Source organism: Hyla sarda, chromosome 4, assembly GCF_029499605.1.
Source record: "Hyla sarda isolate aHylSar1 chromosome 4, aHylSar1.hap1, whole genome shotgun sequence".
Taxonomy (NCBI): domain Eukaryota; kingdom Metazoa; phylum Chordata; class Amphibia; order Anura; family Hylidae; genus Hyla; species Hyla sarda.
This window is the reverse complement of record NC_079192.1, coordinates 39,836,118-39,853,677: the sequence shown is the minus strand read 5'-3', so window position 1 is coordinate 39,853,677 and position 17,560 is coordinate 39,836,118. Positions and strand designations below refer to the sequence as shown.

Genomic DNA, 17,560 nt, shown 5'->3' with positions numbered 1-17,560 from the left:
AGAAAGACGCCGTGAGCGCTCCGGGGAGGAGCGGGGACCCGGAGCGCTAGGCGTAACAGTTCTTCTTTTTGAATTTATTTTCTGTCTGTCCACAGTGCTTTCTGCTGACACCTCTGTCCGTGTCAGGAACTGTCCAAAGCAGGAGCAAATCCCCATAGCAAACCCCTCCTGCTCTGGACAGTTCCTGACATGGACAGAGGTGGCAGCAGAGAGCACTGTGGTCAGACAGAAAAATAATTTAAAAAGAAAAGAACTTCCTCTGTAGCATACAGCTGCTAAAAAGTACTGGAAGGGTAAGGATTTTATTAATAGAAGTAATTTACAAATCTGTTTAATTTTCTGGCACCAGTTGATTAAAAAAAATAATAATAATTTCCGGAGTACCCCTTTTATATGATTCTGCTGCACACTGTAGAATTTCCACGGTGGAAAATTCCACGGTGAAAATTTAGATTCCAGGCTAGGTTGAAACAATAAACATGCTTTATACTTTCGGCAGAAATCTGTGCGGACTGCACTGCCGTCAATGGTGATGGTGCCTGTCTGTGCAGTCCTAGTGCCAATGGCAGTACCCACTGCAGACAGAATCTCTGCTTGGAATATCTTCAGACAGAGATCCAGTCAAGGAACGTGCTCTCGAATCACCCAAAGTGCAAGAAACAGTGCAAACGTGTTACACTAAAAAAAAACGTGCACAAAGGATGCGGTCTATCGCAAGCCCTTCTCCGACAGGAGAGAGGCCCCCAACAAACCTTACCCTTCGCCTCCGGACTAAAAGGTACCTGCGAGGTTCCAGGTTCAATGTCCCTTTTCGCCGAAGCTACTAGGGGACCACAAATGCTCCCGGCATCCCCCTTGGCATTAGACAAGGTATCTGCCCTCAGAGCCGATAACGGTTGGTACCCTGCCCATGCAGGAGTACCCGGGGTGTTTGCAGGGAAGTGCGGAATCTAATGGCCACACACACCTCCCCTAGACTGCCAGGAGGGACACCCAGAAGGACTACCGCATCCTAACAATACTGTGGACACACAACACGCAAAAAGTGGCACAGTGACAAAAAGAAATAAATAAGTGAATGTGTGCAGATATACTGCCCGGACATCCGGCCGGATCTATAAAAATGTATCTGATCCTAACCAGAAGGCCGGGAATCAAGAGGCGAGTGCCACAAGGTGAAGAGATCATGGTGCCCGTGCTTCCACACCCAGTGAGTTTTGGCACCTCGGGGTCATCACTCCCCGAGGCACAAAAGTACCTCAGCTCTAGACCCTCTCAGCCTCATGGCGAGACCCGGAGGGAACAGGTCACATCGGGGCAGCCGTTGAGCTGGTTTCATGGCACCAGCCCTGGAGCACCCCGGTACACCTGCCCCCTCCACGCAGCCATCCATTTCCACCAGTGGACTACCTGATAAGAACAGATACTTTGATTTTAGCCAAAAGGCTGAGAGGCGACGGAGATCTATATTTTATCTAAGAGCCGAGGAACGTGCTCTCGAATCACCCAAAGTGCAAGAAAAAGTGCAAACGTGTTACACTAAAAAAAACGTGCACAAAGGATGCGGTCTGTTGCAAGCCCTTCTCCGATAGGAGAGAGGCCCCCAACAAACCTACCCCTCACCTCTGGGCCAAAAGGCACCTGCAAGGATCCTGGTTCGATGTCCCTTTTCGCCGAAGCTACTAAGGGACCACAAATGCTCCCGGCATCCCCCTCAAGGTTAGCCAAGGTATCTGCCCGCAGAGCCGATAACGGTAGGTACCCTGCCCATGGAGGAGTACCCGGGGTGTTTGCAGGGAGGTGCGGAACCTAATGGCCACACACACCTCCCCTAGACCGCCAGGAGGGACACCCAGAAGGACTACCGCATCCAACGGAGATCCATAGTGTGAATGTTGCTGTAGTGTAAGGAAATGACCACATGATTCTTCAATGTCTTTAGTTATGGGGATAAGTTGCCCTCCATACTGTCTACATCAGTTGGAGTAAGGGGGAGATCTAGTCGTATAACTGCTCGCTAAGGCTTTGTTCACACTACCATCATGCTGCCTGTTTTTCTGTTCCATCATAAGAGCAGAAAAACGAAAATGACAGTGTACCAGATCTATTGCCACCTTTCTTGCCAAAAAATACCATGGCCTTGCTAATTTGCATAAGTAATTATATATGCGTGACATCACAGGATACTCATATGCGGGGGAAATTTTGTCCTATTCTGACCCCTATGACTTTTTTATACGGGCCTGTATGAGGGCTCATTTTTTGCGCTCCGATCTGTAGTTTTTAACAGGACCATTTTTATTTTGATGGGTCTTCCTGATGCTTTTTTTTTTTTTTTTTTTTATGAAATTTGGGAGTTACAGCTAGCTACTAACTACAACTCCCAGCATGCCCTGATACAGCCTGTGGCTCAGCAGCTGCCCCAGATGAAAACTACAACTCCCAGCATGTTGGACTTATATAGTAGTATATAGTATAGGTCACCGTTTCCCAACCAGTGGTGCCTCCAGCTGTTGCAAAACTACAACTTCCAGCATGTTGGACTATATAGTAGTAAACAGTATAGGTCACCGTTTCCCAACCAGTGGTGCCTCCAGCTGTTGCAAAACTACAACTCCCAGCATGTTGGACTATATAGTAGTAAACAGTATAGGTCACCGTTTCCCAACCAGTGGTGCCTCCAGCTGTGGCAAAACTACAACTTCCAGCATGTTGGACTATATAGTAGTATATAGTATAGGTCACCGTTTCCCAACCAGGGGTGCCTCCAGCTGTTGCAAAACTACAACTTCCAGCATGTTGAACTATATAGTAGTAAACAGTATAGGTCACCGTTTCCCAACCAGGGTGCCTCCAGCTGTTGCAAAACTACAACTTCCAGCATGTTGGACTATACAGTAGTATATAGTATAGTTCAGTGTTTCCCAAGCAGGGTACCTCCAGCTGTTGCAAAACTACAACTCCCAGCATGTTGGACTATATAGTAGTATACAGTATAGGTCACTGTTTCCCAACCAGTGGTGCCTCCAGCTGTTGCAAAACTACAGCTCCTAGCATGTTGGACTATATAGTAGTATATAGTATATGTCAGTGTTTCCTCCAGCTGTTGCAAAACTACAACTCCCAGCATGTTGGAATATATATTAGTATATAGTATAGGTCAGTGTTTCCCAAGCAGGATGCCTCCAGCTGTTGCAAAACTACAACTCCCAGCATGTTGGACTATATATTAGTATTTAGTATAGTTCAGTATTTCCTCCAGCTGTTGCAAAACTACAACTCCCAGCATGTTGGACTATATAGTAGTATTTAGTATAGTTCAGTATTTCCTCCAGCTGTTGCAAAACTACAACTCCCAGCATGCCCGGACAGCCGTTGGCTGTCCGGGCATGCTGGGAGTTGTAGTTTTGCAACAGCTGGAGGCGCTCTGGTTGGGAAACACTGGTATAGTATATGGTTCAACATTCCGGGAGTTGGAGGATTGTTTGGATAAATACCTGGCCGGTATTTTTTATATAAAAATACCAGCAGGATGGCCAAAATACCAGCTGTGCGGGTAAATTACCGACCAGGTGGCAAAAATAATTGCATAATGTATACCAAAAAGTACCAAACTGACCTCAATGACATAAAAATAAGCTCTGTTGAGTTCTGTCATTGTGTCCATTTTTATAACAGAAGAATACTGATGAATGTTGCTTTATTCTCCGTTTTATCTGATGAAACTGCAGACAAACACTGAACAGCGACTAAAAGCTGTTTCCAACAAGTATTTTTGAGCACATATCCTAACAATTGCTCTTACTGACTTATTTTTCAGGGAGCATTTGGTGTGAGAGGGCCAAAAGGAAGCAAAGGGGAAAAGGTAAGTGGGTAAAATAGAAGGTGTTGTGTTGGGTAAGAATTATAAATAATACTTAAAGGGGTATTCCAGTCAAAAACTTTTTTTTATATATATCAACTGGCTCCGGAAAGTTAAACAGATTTGTAAATGACTTCTATTAAAAAATCTTAATCCTTACAATAGTTATTAGCTTCTGAAGTTTTCTGTCTAACTGCTCAATGATGATGTCACGTCCCGGGAGCTGTGCATGATGGGAGAATATCCCCATAGGAACTGCACAGCTCCCGGGACGTGAGTCATCAGAAAGCAGTTAGGCAGAAAACAACAACTCAACTTCAGAAGCTAATAACTATTGGACGGATTAAGATTTTTTAATAGAAGTAATTTACAAATCTGTTTAACTTTCTGGAGCCAGTTGACAGGTGCCACACCTGTCATCAGGTTGTGTGTGGTATTACAACTAGGCTCCATTCACTTGAATGGAACTGAACTGCAATACCACATATAACCTGAGGACAGGGGTGGTGCTGTTTTTGAAAGGAATCAGCTCTGTCTAATTCTGGATAACCCCTTTAAAGGGGTACTCCACTGGAAAACATTTTCTTTAAAATCCTCTGGTGCCAGAAAGTTAAACAGATTTGCATATTAATCCTATTAAAAATTCCAATCCTACCAGTACTTATCAGCTGCTGTATAATACACAGAAAGTTATTTTATTTTTTAATTTCCTTTCTGACTGACCACAAGTGCTCTCTGCTGACACCTCTGTCCATGTCAGGAACTATCCAAAAGAGGTTTGTTATGGGGATTTGCTCCTGCTCTGGACAATTCCTGACATGGGCAGAGGTGTCAGCAGAGAGCACTTGTGGTCAGGCAGAAAGGAAATTAAAAAATAAAAGAACTTCCTGTGTATTATACAGCAGCTGGTAAGTACTGGAAGGATTAAGATTTTTTAATAGAAGTAATTTACAAATCTGTTTAACTTTCTGGCACCAGTTAATTTAAAGTGTAGCTCCCACCATCACATTTTTTTTCTTTCGGTCCCTGCCTATTACCCATCTATCCCTAACCTCCTCCCTGCCTTTAATTTTTTTTTTACATATTAAAAATGCTTTTTTGTCTGCCTGGCAGTGTGCTCACTACCAGGCAGACTTCCCCAGCAGGCACCACGTCACTGATGCCTGCTGGGGCCGGCACTTCTGCCCGTAGTTCACCTATACAGGGTGCCACCAGCTGTTTCCCCACTGCAACTCCCAGCTTGCCCTGACATCTATTGGCTGTCAGGGCATGCTGGGAGTTGTAGTGGGGAAACAACTGGAGGCACCCTGTATAGGTAAACACCGGAGCACATACCGCTCCCCGCCGCGCAGCCCGCAACCCTCCCCCCGCCCCCGGCCCCGTCGCGCCGCTCAACTCACTCCCCCTTAGTTCACCCAGAGTACCCCCTCCCCGCCGCGCAGCCCGCAACCCCCCCGGCCCCACCGCTCCGCTCAACCCACTCCCCCTCAGTTCACCTATTCAGTGTCCCTCCAGGATTCCCCACTACAACTCCCAGGGCATGCTGGGAGTTGTAGTGGGGAAACTGGAGGCATACTGTATAGGTGAACAGTATACATAATACAGTGAACATAATACTTTACCTTGTCCCCGAGCCTGCGCGCGTCCTCTTCCTTCAAAGCGCTCGCTCCCGCCTGTCTGATTGACAGGCGGGAGCGAGCACAGCAGTGATTGAATTTCGACTCGTTGCCAGGCTTCAACGAGTCGAAATTCAGTGGTGACGTCACTGCTGAATGCATTCGGCCACTAGGAGGGCAACCCCTAGTGGCCGAATTTAAAAGTGATTTTAAACTGTTTTAAAATCACTTTTTTTAATTAAACTATATTAGAGATATGTTGTAGTACTTAAGTACTACAAGATATCAATTTTTTTTTCATGACAGTGCCCATTTAAAAGAAAACGTTTTCCAGTGGAGTACCCCTTTAACCACCAAGTAGCTTGGAATAAAGACTCAGAAGCCTAGATGATCGAACATGGAATTCCCCAAAAGATAATAGTACCATTGACCTTGACCTATCCCCCCAAGGGCGAAATGGCATCTGTTTTTGGATATTTTTTTTTTAATTGAAAAAAACATACAATAACATAGCACCAAAGAAGTGAGATGTATCACGAGAGCCGCCTGCTTACATGCTCCACTTTTTTATTTCATAGGGAGAAGATGGATTTCCGGGTTCCAAAGGAGACATGGGACTGAAAGGAGACAGGGTAAGACCAATAGAGAGTCGGTTTTGCCGAATTGGCAGGATTGTTGACTTCCCCTAATGTGTACAGGGTCTTCTTTTTATGTGGTTGATCAGGACCTGCATTAGATGGCGGCCCCTATTAGGATTTTGATATGTGGCCAAGTGCAGCACAATAGGTTAGAGGGTCAGACTGCCCTACCAAAGTATAAGGGGCTTCTCCAGTGGGCCCATTGGCACATTAATGGCCCTAAAGGTCCAGAAGAAGACAAGCCGAGACAACTATGGAATCGGTCACTTCCCACTGGGCTTTATTTCATATTGACTAAAAGCCTCTTATAAATGTGACAAAGAACCTCGGCTATTTAATGGGGAGAGAAATAATACTGGGTGAGATATCATCATGGAATATTGTGGACCAACACATGTCAATTATATTGATTCATTTTCCTTTCCCCCCAATTTCCATCATTCTAGGGCGACCCGGGAGTTACAGGAACGCGTGGAGAGGACGGTCCTGAAGGACCAAAGGGACAATCAGGACCATTTGGAGAGATTGGAGGTTCTGGAATTCCTGGGGAGAAGGTTGGCTTTATTTACAATATATGTCCTATGAATTACAGAACTGAGAGTCTGATATAGATTGATATGAGATAGATAAATAGATATGAGATAGATAGATAGATATGAGATAGATAGATAGATATGATATAGATAGATAGATAGATAGATAGATATGAGATAAATAGATATGAGATAGATAAATATGAGATAGATAGATATGAGATAGATATGAGATAGATAGATAGATATGAGATAGATAGATAGATATGAGATAGATAGATATGAGATAGATAGATAGATATGAGATAGATATGAGATAGATAGATATGAGATAGATAGATAGATAGATATGAGATAGATAGATATGAGATAGATAGATAGATAGATATGAGATAGATATGAGATAGATAGATAGATATGAGATAGATAGATAGATATGAGATAGATAGATATGAGATAGATAGATAGATATGAGATAGATATGAGATAGATATGAGATAGATAGATATGAGATAGATAGATAGATAGATATGAGATAGATAGATATGAGATAGATAGATAGATATGAGATAGATATGAGATAGATATGAGATAGATAGATATGAGATAGATAGATATGAGATAGATAGATAGATAGATAGATAGATAGATATGAGATAGATAGATAGATAGATAGATAGATATGAGATAGATAGATAGATAGATAGATAGATATGAGATAGATAGATAGATAGATAGATATGAGATAGATAGATATGAGATAGATATGAGATAGATATGAGATAGATAGATAGATATGAGATAGATATGAGATAGATAGATATGAGATAGACAGATATGAGCTAGATAGATAGATATGAGATAGATAGATAGATAGATATGAGATAGATAGATATGAGATAGATATGAGATAGATAGATAGATATGAGATAGATATGAGATAGATAGATATGAGATAGACAGATATGAGCTAGATAGATAGATATGAGATAGATAGATAGATAGATAGATATGAGATAGATAGAGATAGATATGAGATAGATAGATATGAGATAGATAGATATGAGATAGATAGATTCTCTCCATTCCATATTTTAGATGCACCAAAATTGTGGCGCACATTTATTATACATGGTGCACAAAAAAGAACAGTAACATGTGTCTTGTCTAACAAGGGGGGCTTCTAAATAGTAGTAAAGGACATGGTTTAAAGTGCGATTCTACAAGCCAAAATATTTTACTTTTTGCACTACTTTTGTTTAAACCAGTTGTTGCCAAACTGCGGCCCTCCAGATATTGTAAAACTACAACATCTATCAGCCGTCGGCTGTCCGGGCATGCTGGAAGTTGTAGTTTTGCAACATCTGTAGGTCCACACTTTGGAGAACACTGGTCCAAACTAATAGTTGGTCCAAACTTAAACTAGACAAACTTGGACTAGACAGCCTTCACATGCACTAGATTTATTATATTCTGGCGAATATTCATGGACGTTTCATCATTTCCCTCCACTGAGTAGTTTTTTGTTTTAATGAACTTGTCTATTTGATCTATCCAGGGTAAGCTTGGAGTTCCAGGTCTTCCGGGGTATCCTGGACGCCAAGGAGCGAAGGTAAGAAAGTAGCGTCCATGTTTATACTCTCACAATTTACTTTCCATTTCTCTCAATATTACGTGAACATTTTTTATATTCTCAGTAGATATTGATGCCATTGATTTACTGACTTCTCCTTGCAGGGGTCCGTAGGATTTCCTGGACCATTGGGTTTGGCTGGAGAGAAGGGCAAGCGGGTAAGTTTACCATAAATCTTATAGCAAATGGACCTGATTTACTATTGTAAACCCGACTGCTTTTCTCGAGTTGTCCGGTGTAATGAAGAAAAATGTGTCCCTGTAGCGGAATGTGACCCTTCTCACAGGGACACTCTTTTCTGCTTTACAGCTGGGTCCCTCTCACTCCCTAATCCCTAACCCCTATCACTATTCCTAACCCCTAATCCTAATTCTATCTCCTAACCCCTAATCCTAATCTCTAATCTTAACCCTAACCCCTAATCTTAACCCTAACCCAAACCCCTAACCATAACTCCTATTTCTAACCCCTAACCCTATTCCTAACACTAACCCCTTATCCTAACCCCTAAACATAACCCCTATTCCTAACCCTAGTCCTAACACTAACCCCTTATCCTAACCCCTAAACCTAACCCCTATTCCTAACCCTAGTCCTAACACTAACCCCTTATCCTAACCCCTAATCTTAACATTAACCCCTAACACTTTATCATAACCCTAATCCTAACCCCTAACCCTAGTCCTAGCATTAACCCCTAACCCCTTATCCTAACCCTAATCCTAACACTAACCCCTAACCCTTTAACCTAACCCTAATCCTAACCCCTAACCCTAATCCTAACCCCTATTTCTAACCCCTAACCCTAGTCCTAACACTAACTCCTTTTCCTAACCCTAATCTTAACCCTAACCCTTACCCCTAACCCCTATTCCTAACCCCTAACCCTAGTCCTAACACTAACCCCTTATCCTAACCCTAATCCTAACGCCTAATCTTAACACTAACCCCTACCACTAACCCCTTATCCTAACCCCTATTCCTAACCCCTAACTTTAGTCCTAACACTAAACCCTAACCCCTTATCCTAACCCCTAACACTAACCCCTAATCCTTTATCCTATCCCTAATCCCTAACACTAACCTCTAACCCTAGTCCTAACACTAACTCCTAACCCCTTATCCTAACCCTAATCCTAACCCCTAATCCTAACACTAACCCCTAACCCTTTATCCTAACCCCTAATCCTAACCCCTATTCCTAAACCCTAACCCTAGTCCTAACCATAATCCTAACCACTAACACTAACCCCGAACCCTAATCCTAACACCAACCCCTAACCCTAATCCTAACACTAACCCCTAACCCTAATCCTAACCCCTAATCCTAACACTAACCCCTAAACCTAATCCTAACCCCTAAACCTAATCCTAACCTCTAATCCTAACACTAACCCTATATCCTAACGCTAATCCTAACCCTAATCTCCACCCCTATCAGCGATCAGCGTCAGAGCTGAGCTCAGGTCACATTTGGCTACAGGTCACATTTTTTTCACTTCACTGGCAAAAAGTGGCACTGTGCATCACAAATTGAATCTGGGACAGATTTTTTGACGCACTGTGCCAAAATACCCCTTCAAACCCGCCAAAAATGGGTGTGGTCTACAGTAAAATGGGTGTGGTCAGCTAAAAAAAAAAAAAAAAAAAAGAGGTGTGCTTTCACAACCCGATCTATTTGAATTTACAGAAAATCCTAGGAATAAATGGCTGGAAATTTCCATCTAGAAATACCTGTTGAGAAAATTTTCCCTACTTGTAAATCTGTGCATCCCCATAATAAATAAAGTATAATCCTGTAAATCGGAAACAACATTTCACAGTAAAAACCCAACACTCTTAGTAAATCAGGGCTGATATCTAAGGATTCTCACCCCAATGGTGGCCATGCACCTTCAACAGCTGTCAGACAAATGATCGTTCACCCGACAACTATTCCTCCCAATTCCCCCATACACGTGCCCGCTCAGCTTAGCCAAGTAAGCATGGTTACCCAGGAACAAACTATTGTACCATTCGGTGCTTTATGGACTTTTTCCTGGGGTTCACGACATGGAGGCCATCCAGGAAGCCTGGCTCCTTATGAACTGTTTTAAGGACGCTATATGGCTGGCCAGGGACCACCTCTTCTACAACAGGGAAGACATGTCCGTGCACGACTGCCGCAGGCTGATTCACAGCCATCTTAGAGACTATTCCATCTTGGACAGCACAGACTGAAGAAGAGGACTTATGCCCCTCTAATTAATGTTTTCTGAGTAGTTTGTCCCTGTGATCCTCCCTCCCTACCCCCATAGATACCAGACCCCTCCCCGATTACAGATTGTAATCTATTATTTTTTCAACTTTGTTTCTTCGATAGTGATAGTGATAGGGAGCAGAATGTTAGTGCAGCATGTGGTACAGTGTATAGCGTAGGGAACCTGTGCTGTATATTGTACCGTCATGCTTTGTATGATTGTAATGTATTGTATGATTTGTAATGGCGACTGAATGGTTACCCAAGCTCTTTCAATAAAGTTAGCCAAGTGAGTATGTGCTTTAAATGGGGAAAGGAGGGAAAGTTGCATACACCTCTGGTGGTGACTTGAAGGTGAACAAAAAGATTGGGCATTCCCATTCAACATTCCTGATGCCTCAGCTCCCCAACATCATCAGGGGATAGATTGGAGATCAACACAACTACTAAGGAGAAACTTGTTACTGCAGTGGTTATCTGACTTCTACATACAGTACATAAAAGTCAAAGTTCCCTAGAATATTAATCATGATATGTGGTTTTGTACATTTGTGCATTTCTCTAAATACCGATCCAGTTTGGTGATGACAAATGTAATTTGGTTATTACTGTCCCATTGACTTCAGTCCTCTGATGAACCCCAATATCAGTTTAGGGGGGAAACACGTTGAGACAAGTGTTCTTGGGTAGCCAGGCTTTATTGAGACCACAAGACTGCATGACTGAGATTGATTTTTGTATGAGGCAAAATTCTATCATCTCAGATATATTGGCCCTGATTTACTAAGAGTGGAGTGTAGTTTTCTTTGTGGGTTTTAATATTTTTAAACGGTAATCTGCCGCACAACCCGACAATACATGTCGGGTTTACAATAGTAAATCGGGCCATTATCTATTGTATGGTTACAATGTGGCACCCCCTCAACCCCTTTCTTTTCTCTGGTTTTCGAGAACACTTTGTTGGTGTAAAATTGCACATTTACATTTAACGGACACATTTTTTTTCCATACCATAGCGTTAGAAATTTTTTTTAAATATATTTTTCATGTGATCAGAGACAGATGGGAGGTCCCAATACATATAAGATAGTCAGCTGGTCCAGTTTAATTTGTCGGGTTCAGATTTTTTTTCATGTTTAGGGTTCTCAAGTCTGTGGTTTAATTGAACCATGAACCTGTTTCTCATTCCGACCTTCCCCAGGTGTAATTTATTGCACTTCAGTAGCTGCATATAAAGGCTTAGGCTAGGTTCATATCACAATTTGTGTCTCTGACATGCTGATATATCCATGGGGGTATACATTTTTTGTAAGCAATTGTAGTGCCACAAAAAGATAACGCTGTTGCTCTTTCTTTTAGGGAAGAGGTGGACAGGCAGGAACAGCCGGAATACGTGGTCCCTCGGTAAGAACCTATTGATCTGTCATAAGTGTATTATTACATCAGTTATCATTCTCATATATACTATACACAATATGACTGCTTTGTGCCCTAAAAATTGGCTTAAAGGTGTACTCCGTCCCCGCGATCTCCCTGCTGCACTCGGCGTTCATATAGAGCGACGGGTGCAGCCCAGAGGCTCGAGACGTCACGGCCGTGCCCTGCTCATGACGTCACAGCCACACATCCTCAATATAAGGCTATGGGAGGGGACGTGACAGTCGGCACACCCCCTCCCATAGCCTTACATTGAGGGGCATGGCCGTGACATCACGAATGGGGTGTAGCCATGATGTCATGAGCGCGGCGCAGCCGTGAAGTCTCGTGCCTTCACCCCGCATCGCCAGTTCGCTCCATGCACCGGATGTCTGGGGTGCCGCAGCTGAGATGGCGGGGGTCCCCAGCGGTGGGACCCCCACGATCAGACATCTTATCCCCTATCCTTTGGATAGGGGATAAGATGGCTAGGGGCGGAGTACCCCTTTAAACATTGATCCAGGGATTGAGCTCTATATCATGAACTGACTCTCTTTGTTTCTCTAGGGTACCAGAGGTGAAAGAGGTCAACGAGGGCCAACTGGAAAGCCAGGTCTGAAGGTGAGAGTTCCTCCAAATTGTCTTAGTCTTCCTCCATCTTGTCTTTACTCATTCAATGTGAACTTGTCTGCAAATAGTTATCTCTATAGATTGAGATTAGAGATGAGAGAATTTCTGAAAATTCATTTAGGGTCATTTTGGTTGAATTGGCCATCACGTCTAATTTTGCTTAAATATATAATCTCTGAATCAGAAGTGCCCTGTTGTCCTGAAAAGTTGTGTTTGACACACTGGTAAAACTGTATCAAACTATATAAACTTTTTAATGCTAAAACAGTGGATAATATTTACTACCCAGGCCAAAGCAGACCAGTTTCTTATCTAAACTTATGTCTATTTTGCAGGGTGACTCTGGGAACGATGGTGTTCCAGGAGCTGCTGGTGAGAAGGTGAGTTATGGGCTCCTGAATTGCCTTCCTTGAGTGATCAGATGTATGAAAATTATGGGAAAGCTCCAGCTCTTGACCTTCAAATGCACTTGACATCTAGACGATCCACAAATCAGTGCAACATCATATACCGAAAGCAGTCTGAGCTCCATTTTGCTCATAAAGAGCTCCAAATTTACTGCATCTTCAAAGCTAAGTGATACATTAGTGACAAGCCTGTATCCACTACTAGGGGAAGCTTGGAATCTTTTTGCATACTATTAATACATCGAAATGAATAATATGCATTAAGAACCTATACTTCCTCTAATGGTATCTGAAGACAACTTATTTAGAGGTAGGAGTTCTGTATCAACACAATGGAGTAGAGAAGGTCCAGAGTGTCCTACCCTCCCTTATAAGACTACTATCTGAACGTTGTTGCCACTATTTATCAATACAAAATAATAAATGTTGTCCTTTAATTGTAGGGACCAATGGGGCCTCCAGGACCAGTTGGATTTGCAGGACCAAAAGGACCCAATGTAAGTAAAGATCTCAATGATTGGAATTATCTTCTCATTCTTTGCAATGGGAATCTGCACAGAGATTTTTCAAGACATGGATTAAAGGAGTCGTCTAGTATAGCAAAACTTATCCCCTATCTCTGCAGGACCTCTCCCGCCTCCCGCCTAGCGCTTCGGCTCTATGCATGAATGGAGGCGAGTTGACCCGAATGCTGTCTCTCCAGCTCTCCCATAGAGATACATGGAGGGGGCGTGTTGTGTCAATATGCCTCCATTCATGGGCCCCGCAATCTGGCACTTTTATGGACGAATGGTCTTTTCTGGACCATATTTTCAACATAAAATGCTACGGATAGTCCAGGTCTGTGAAACGTGTGAATGGCTGGACAGGTTTTGTTATTTTGGATAACCTCTTTAACCTGCTCTGTCCACAAAAGAGACAAGACTACATAAAAGCCCAGCCCTAAGCATCCCCTCTATGCAACAATATTGGGGTACTCTGACAACTACATACTGCAGCCAGACAGCAAAAAAAAGTTACGAAGAGCATCTCTATCTTTGGAGGATCCAATCTGTCTGTTCATTACAAAGACAAAACACATTGTATTAGCACCCTTGCAATTTTTCAATTCTCCTGTAGGGGCACCGCAGGGATACTGAATACTTACTTACAGGTTCCCCACAGATTACAGCTAACTGTTGGATTGTCTTTTTTATTAATTTATTGATGGGGAACCCTGCTACAAATGAATAGTCCCAAGTGGACAACCCCAATAAGTGGCAATTAATTTTCTCATTTCCCACTGAAGTTACTTAATGATATTGTCCCGGTACTTGATATTCAATACATTACTAAATCATTATTTTGTACACTTTATCTGATGTCAGTGTTTTCTCATCAGGGCGCTCCTGGGAAAGATGGCTTACCTGGACATGCCGGCCAACGAGGAGAACCGGTGAGTTTAATCTTCTGTAGTGAAAATTTGGACAATGCTAATTTAGATTAATGATGTTATTTTTGTAGAAAAAAAATCTGCAACCTATGTAGGAAAATAAAGTTCAGATGTAGTTGGAATAAAAATATAGAATATGATCCTGCGTATAGATGTTACATGTCACGAGTCAGGACAATATTACCACTGATATACTGTGATCCTTCTGCTTACAATGAGCTCAGGTTACAACATGTTAAACAAACAATGGTCTTTTCTGGACCATATTTTAAACATACAATGCTATAGATGGTCCAGATCTGTGAAATGTGTCAATGGCTGGAAGATCTGACCAATCAGAATGGACATTCACTGGTAAAACACCTGTTTTACTGAAGTGCATGCACTGACTGGTGTCTGGTAGCGCCTCCTACAGTACAGGGAGGTATTACATGTTCTGTACTCTTTAATTGTACCAGGGTTAGCTGCTCCTTTGGACACCAGGCGGCACCATTACTTTTTTGGGACACTGCATGTACTGTACAGGACCCTGAAGAAGCTCCTGTCCTCTACATAGACAGTGATTACAGCTCCCAGCAGATCTTTATTACTCTTATATATAAGGATTTGCTTTATCTATATTAGTTATACTATTTATTTTTCTTTAATCCTCACTTTTTCCTATTTTTGGATGACATTTCAGGGCTTCAGAACAAATCAATTACCATAGAGTTATGGTCTTAACATACAATGCTTTTAACATACAATAGTCTCAACATACAAATGGTTTTCCTGAAACCAAATAATATTGGAACTAGAAGGACCACTATATATATATATATATATATATATATATATACACACACACACACACACACACACACAAGCCGACCCGAATATAAGCCGAGGCCCCTAATTTCACCCCAAAATCCCAGGAAAGTTATTGACTCGAGTATAAGCCTAGGGTGGGAAATACATCATCCCCCCTGTCATCATCCAGACCCCCGTCATTAACACCCTCATCATCATCACCCTGTCATCATCTCCCCTTCATCATCACCACCTGTCATCATCCCCCCTTCATCATCACCGCCTGTCATCATCCCCTTGTCATCATCCCACACCCCCCCTTCATCATCCCCTGTCATCATCCCACACACCCCCTTCATCATCCCCCTGTCATCATCCCACACCCCTCCTTCATCATCCCCTGTCATCATCCCACACACCCCCTTCATCATCCCCTGTCATCATCCCACACCCCCCCTTCATCATCCCCCTGTCATCATCCCACACCCCCCTTCATCATCCCCTTGTCATCATCCCACACCCCCCCTTCATCATCCCCTTGTCATCATCCCACACCCCCCCTTCATCATCCCCTTGTCATCATCCCACACACCCCCTCATCATCCCCTTGTCATCATCCCACACCCTTCCTTCATCATCCCCTGTCATCATCCCACACCCCCCCTTCATCATCCCCTGTCATCATCCCACACCCCCCCTTCATCATCCCCTTGTCATCATCCCACACCCCCCCTTCATCATCCCCTTGTCATCATCACCACATGTCATCAGCCCCCCCCCCTTCATCATCACCGCTTGTCAATGTCTCATACAGTGGTCTTCAACCTACGGACCTCCAGATGTTTCAAAACTGCAACTCCCAGCAAACCTGGGCAACCATCGGCCCCTCACACCACCTTTAGTTTTGTACTCACCTCCGCTCGGCGGGACGTTAGGGTGCGGTGCTCCAGTGCAGGACTGTCCGGTGGGGAGGTCGTACGGTGGGATAGTCGTTCCGGGCTGGCCATCTTCACCGGGGGGCCTCTTCTCCGCGCTTTGGGCCCGGAATAGAGGCTTTGCCTTGACGACGACGCAGAGGGACGTTGCTAATGAACGTCCCTGTGCGTCGTCGTCAAGGCAACGTGACTATTCCGGGGCCGGGCCCGAAGCGAGGAGAAGAGGCCCCCCCCGGTGAAGATGGACAGCCCGGAACGACTATCCCACCGTACGACCTCCCCACCGGACAGTCCTGCAGCACCGGACCAGCGCACCTTAACGTCCCGCCGAGCGGAGGTGAGTACAAAACTAAAGGGGGTGGGGGGTCTGGATGATGTCGAAGGCCGCAGTGGTCTTCAACCTGCGGACCTCCAGAGGTTTCAAAACTACAACTCCCAGCAGTTGAAACATCTTGAGGTCCGCAGGTTGAAGACCACTGAAGGCGGAGAGTTCACTCGTGTATTCATGTACAATGATAGAGATAGATATGAGAAGCCCTTTATCTAGTTGGACCATCTTTAGTTGGTGTCATCTGCAGGTGACCACAATGTACAGTTGTCAATTCTGAGCCTAGTTTTTACTTCCTATATTAATCAAAGTTTATTTTAATATATTTTTTACTTAACAGAAAAAGTTGATATATTTCTTTTTACTCTCGAATGTAACAGGGTTTTCAAGGCAAAACAGGTCTTCCTGGGCCAACTGGAGTTGTGGGGCCACAGGTATGTATGATATCTACAGAACAATAAGTCCATTTTTTGTTTCCTAAAATCTTGGAAAAGATAATGATCTGAGTTGTCACTACTAGGGTAATTCGGGAGAAACCGGCCCAATGGGAGAACGAGGTCACCCCGGGTCACCAGGATCGCCCGGTGAGCATGGATTGCCAGGCGCTGCTGGACGTGAAGGAGCAAAGGTAAAGACCTAATCTTGGTGTACAATGTTATAAACAGCTCATAATCTGCTAATGTTCTTAAGGCTGTTCACAGATTAGAAAAAGAAAAAAAAAACAGACATATAGGTGGTCAACAATGAAGGCATTGCCTCTGCTTAGTAATACAATTCATAATGTTTCTGTCCTCAAACTATGAAAATAGACATTGCTGAGAATACAAGGAGGGAGAGATGGACTTCTGTGCATTAGAATTGAGCATTGTTAACCTTTAGGTGTCTCTCCATCTCTGTGATACCCTTGTGGTCCTACAATGGTTCACACCACTTGTACAGAGTAGGGATAGCACCAATATAAATGGGCCAGGTGCCCTCCACGACGGCTGCTCTATTGTACATATAAGCTTGAGCCATGAAAAACTTTCACTGATTTAAACTGGACATAAATGTGGCATTTCAGACAGCTGTCTTCAGAAAGACTTATTGCTCACATATGGTC

General features: G+C 43.4%; 1 protein-coding gene across 6 annotated transcripts in view; it reads left to right on the top strand.

Moving 5' to 3' along the window:
• Window positions 1-17,560, top strand: part of COL5A3 (collagen type V alpha 3 chain) — a 213,826-nt gene that overhangs the window by 165,957 nt on the left and 30,309 nt on the right. For all 6 annotated transcript variants that reach the window (XM_056570607.1, XM_056570606.1, XM_056570605.1 and 3 more), the window contains 12 exons: window positions 3,821-3,865; window positions 6,057-6,110; window positions 6,563-6,670; window positions 8,208-8,261; window positions 8,387-8,440; window positions 11,881-11,925; window positions 12,505-12,558; window positions 12,903-12,947; window positions 13,418-13,471; window positions 14,356-14,409; window positions 16,839-16,892; window positions 16,979-17,086. In XM_056570607.1, coding sequence (XP_056426582.1) covers window positions 3,821-3,865; window positions 6,057-6,110; window positions 6,563-6,670; window positions 8,208-8,261; window positions 8,387-8,440; window positions 11,881-11,925; window positions 12,505-12,558; window positions 12,903-12,947; window positions 13,418-13,471; window positions 14,356-14,409; window positions 16,839-16,892; window positions 16,979-17,086 — 729 coding nt within the window. The remainder of the gene's footprint in view (window positions 1-3,820; window positions 3,866-6,056; window positions 6,111-6,562; window positions 6,671-8,207; window positions 8,262-8,386; window positions 8,441-11,880; window positions 11,926-12,504; window positions 12,559-12,902; window positions 12,948-13,417; window positions 13,472-14,355; window positions 14,410-16,838; window positions 16,893-16,978; window positions 17,087-17,560) is intronic.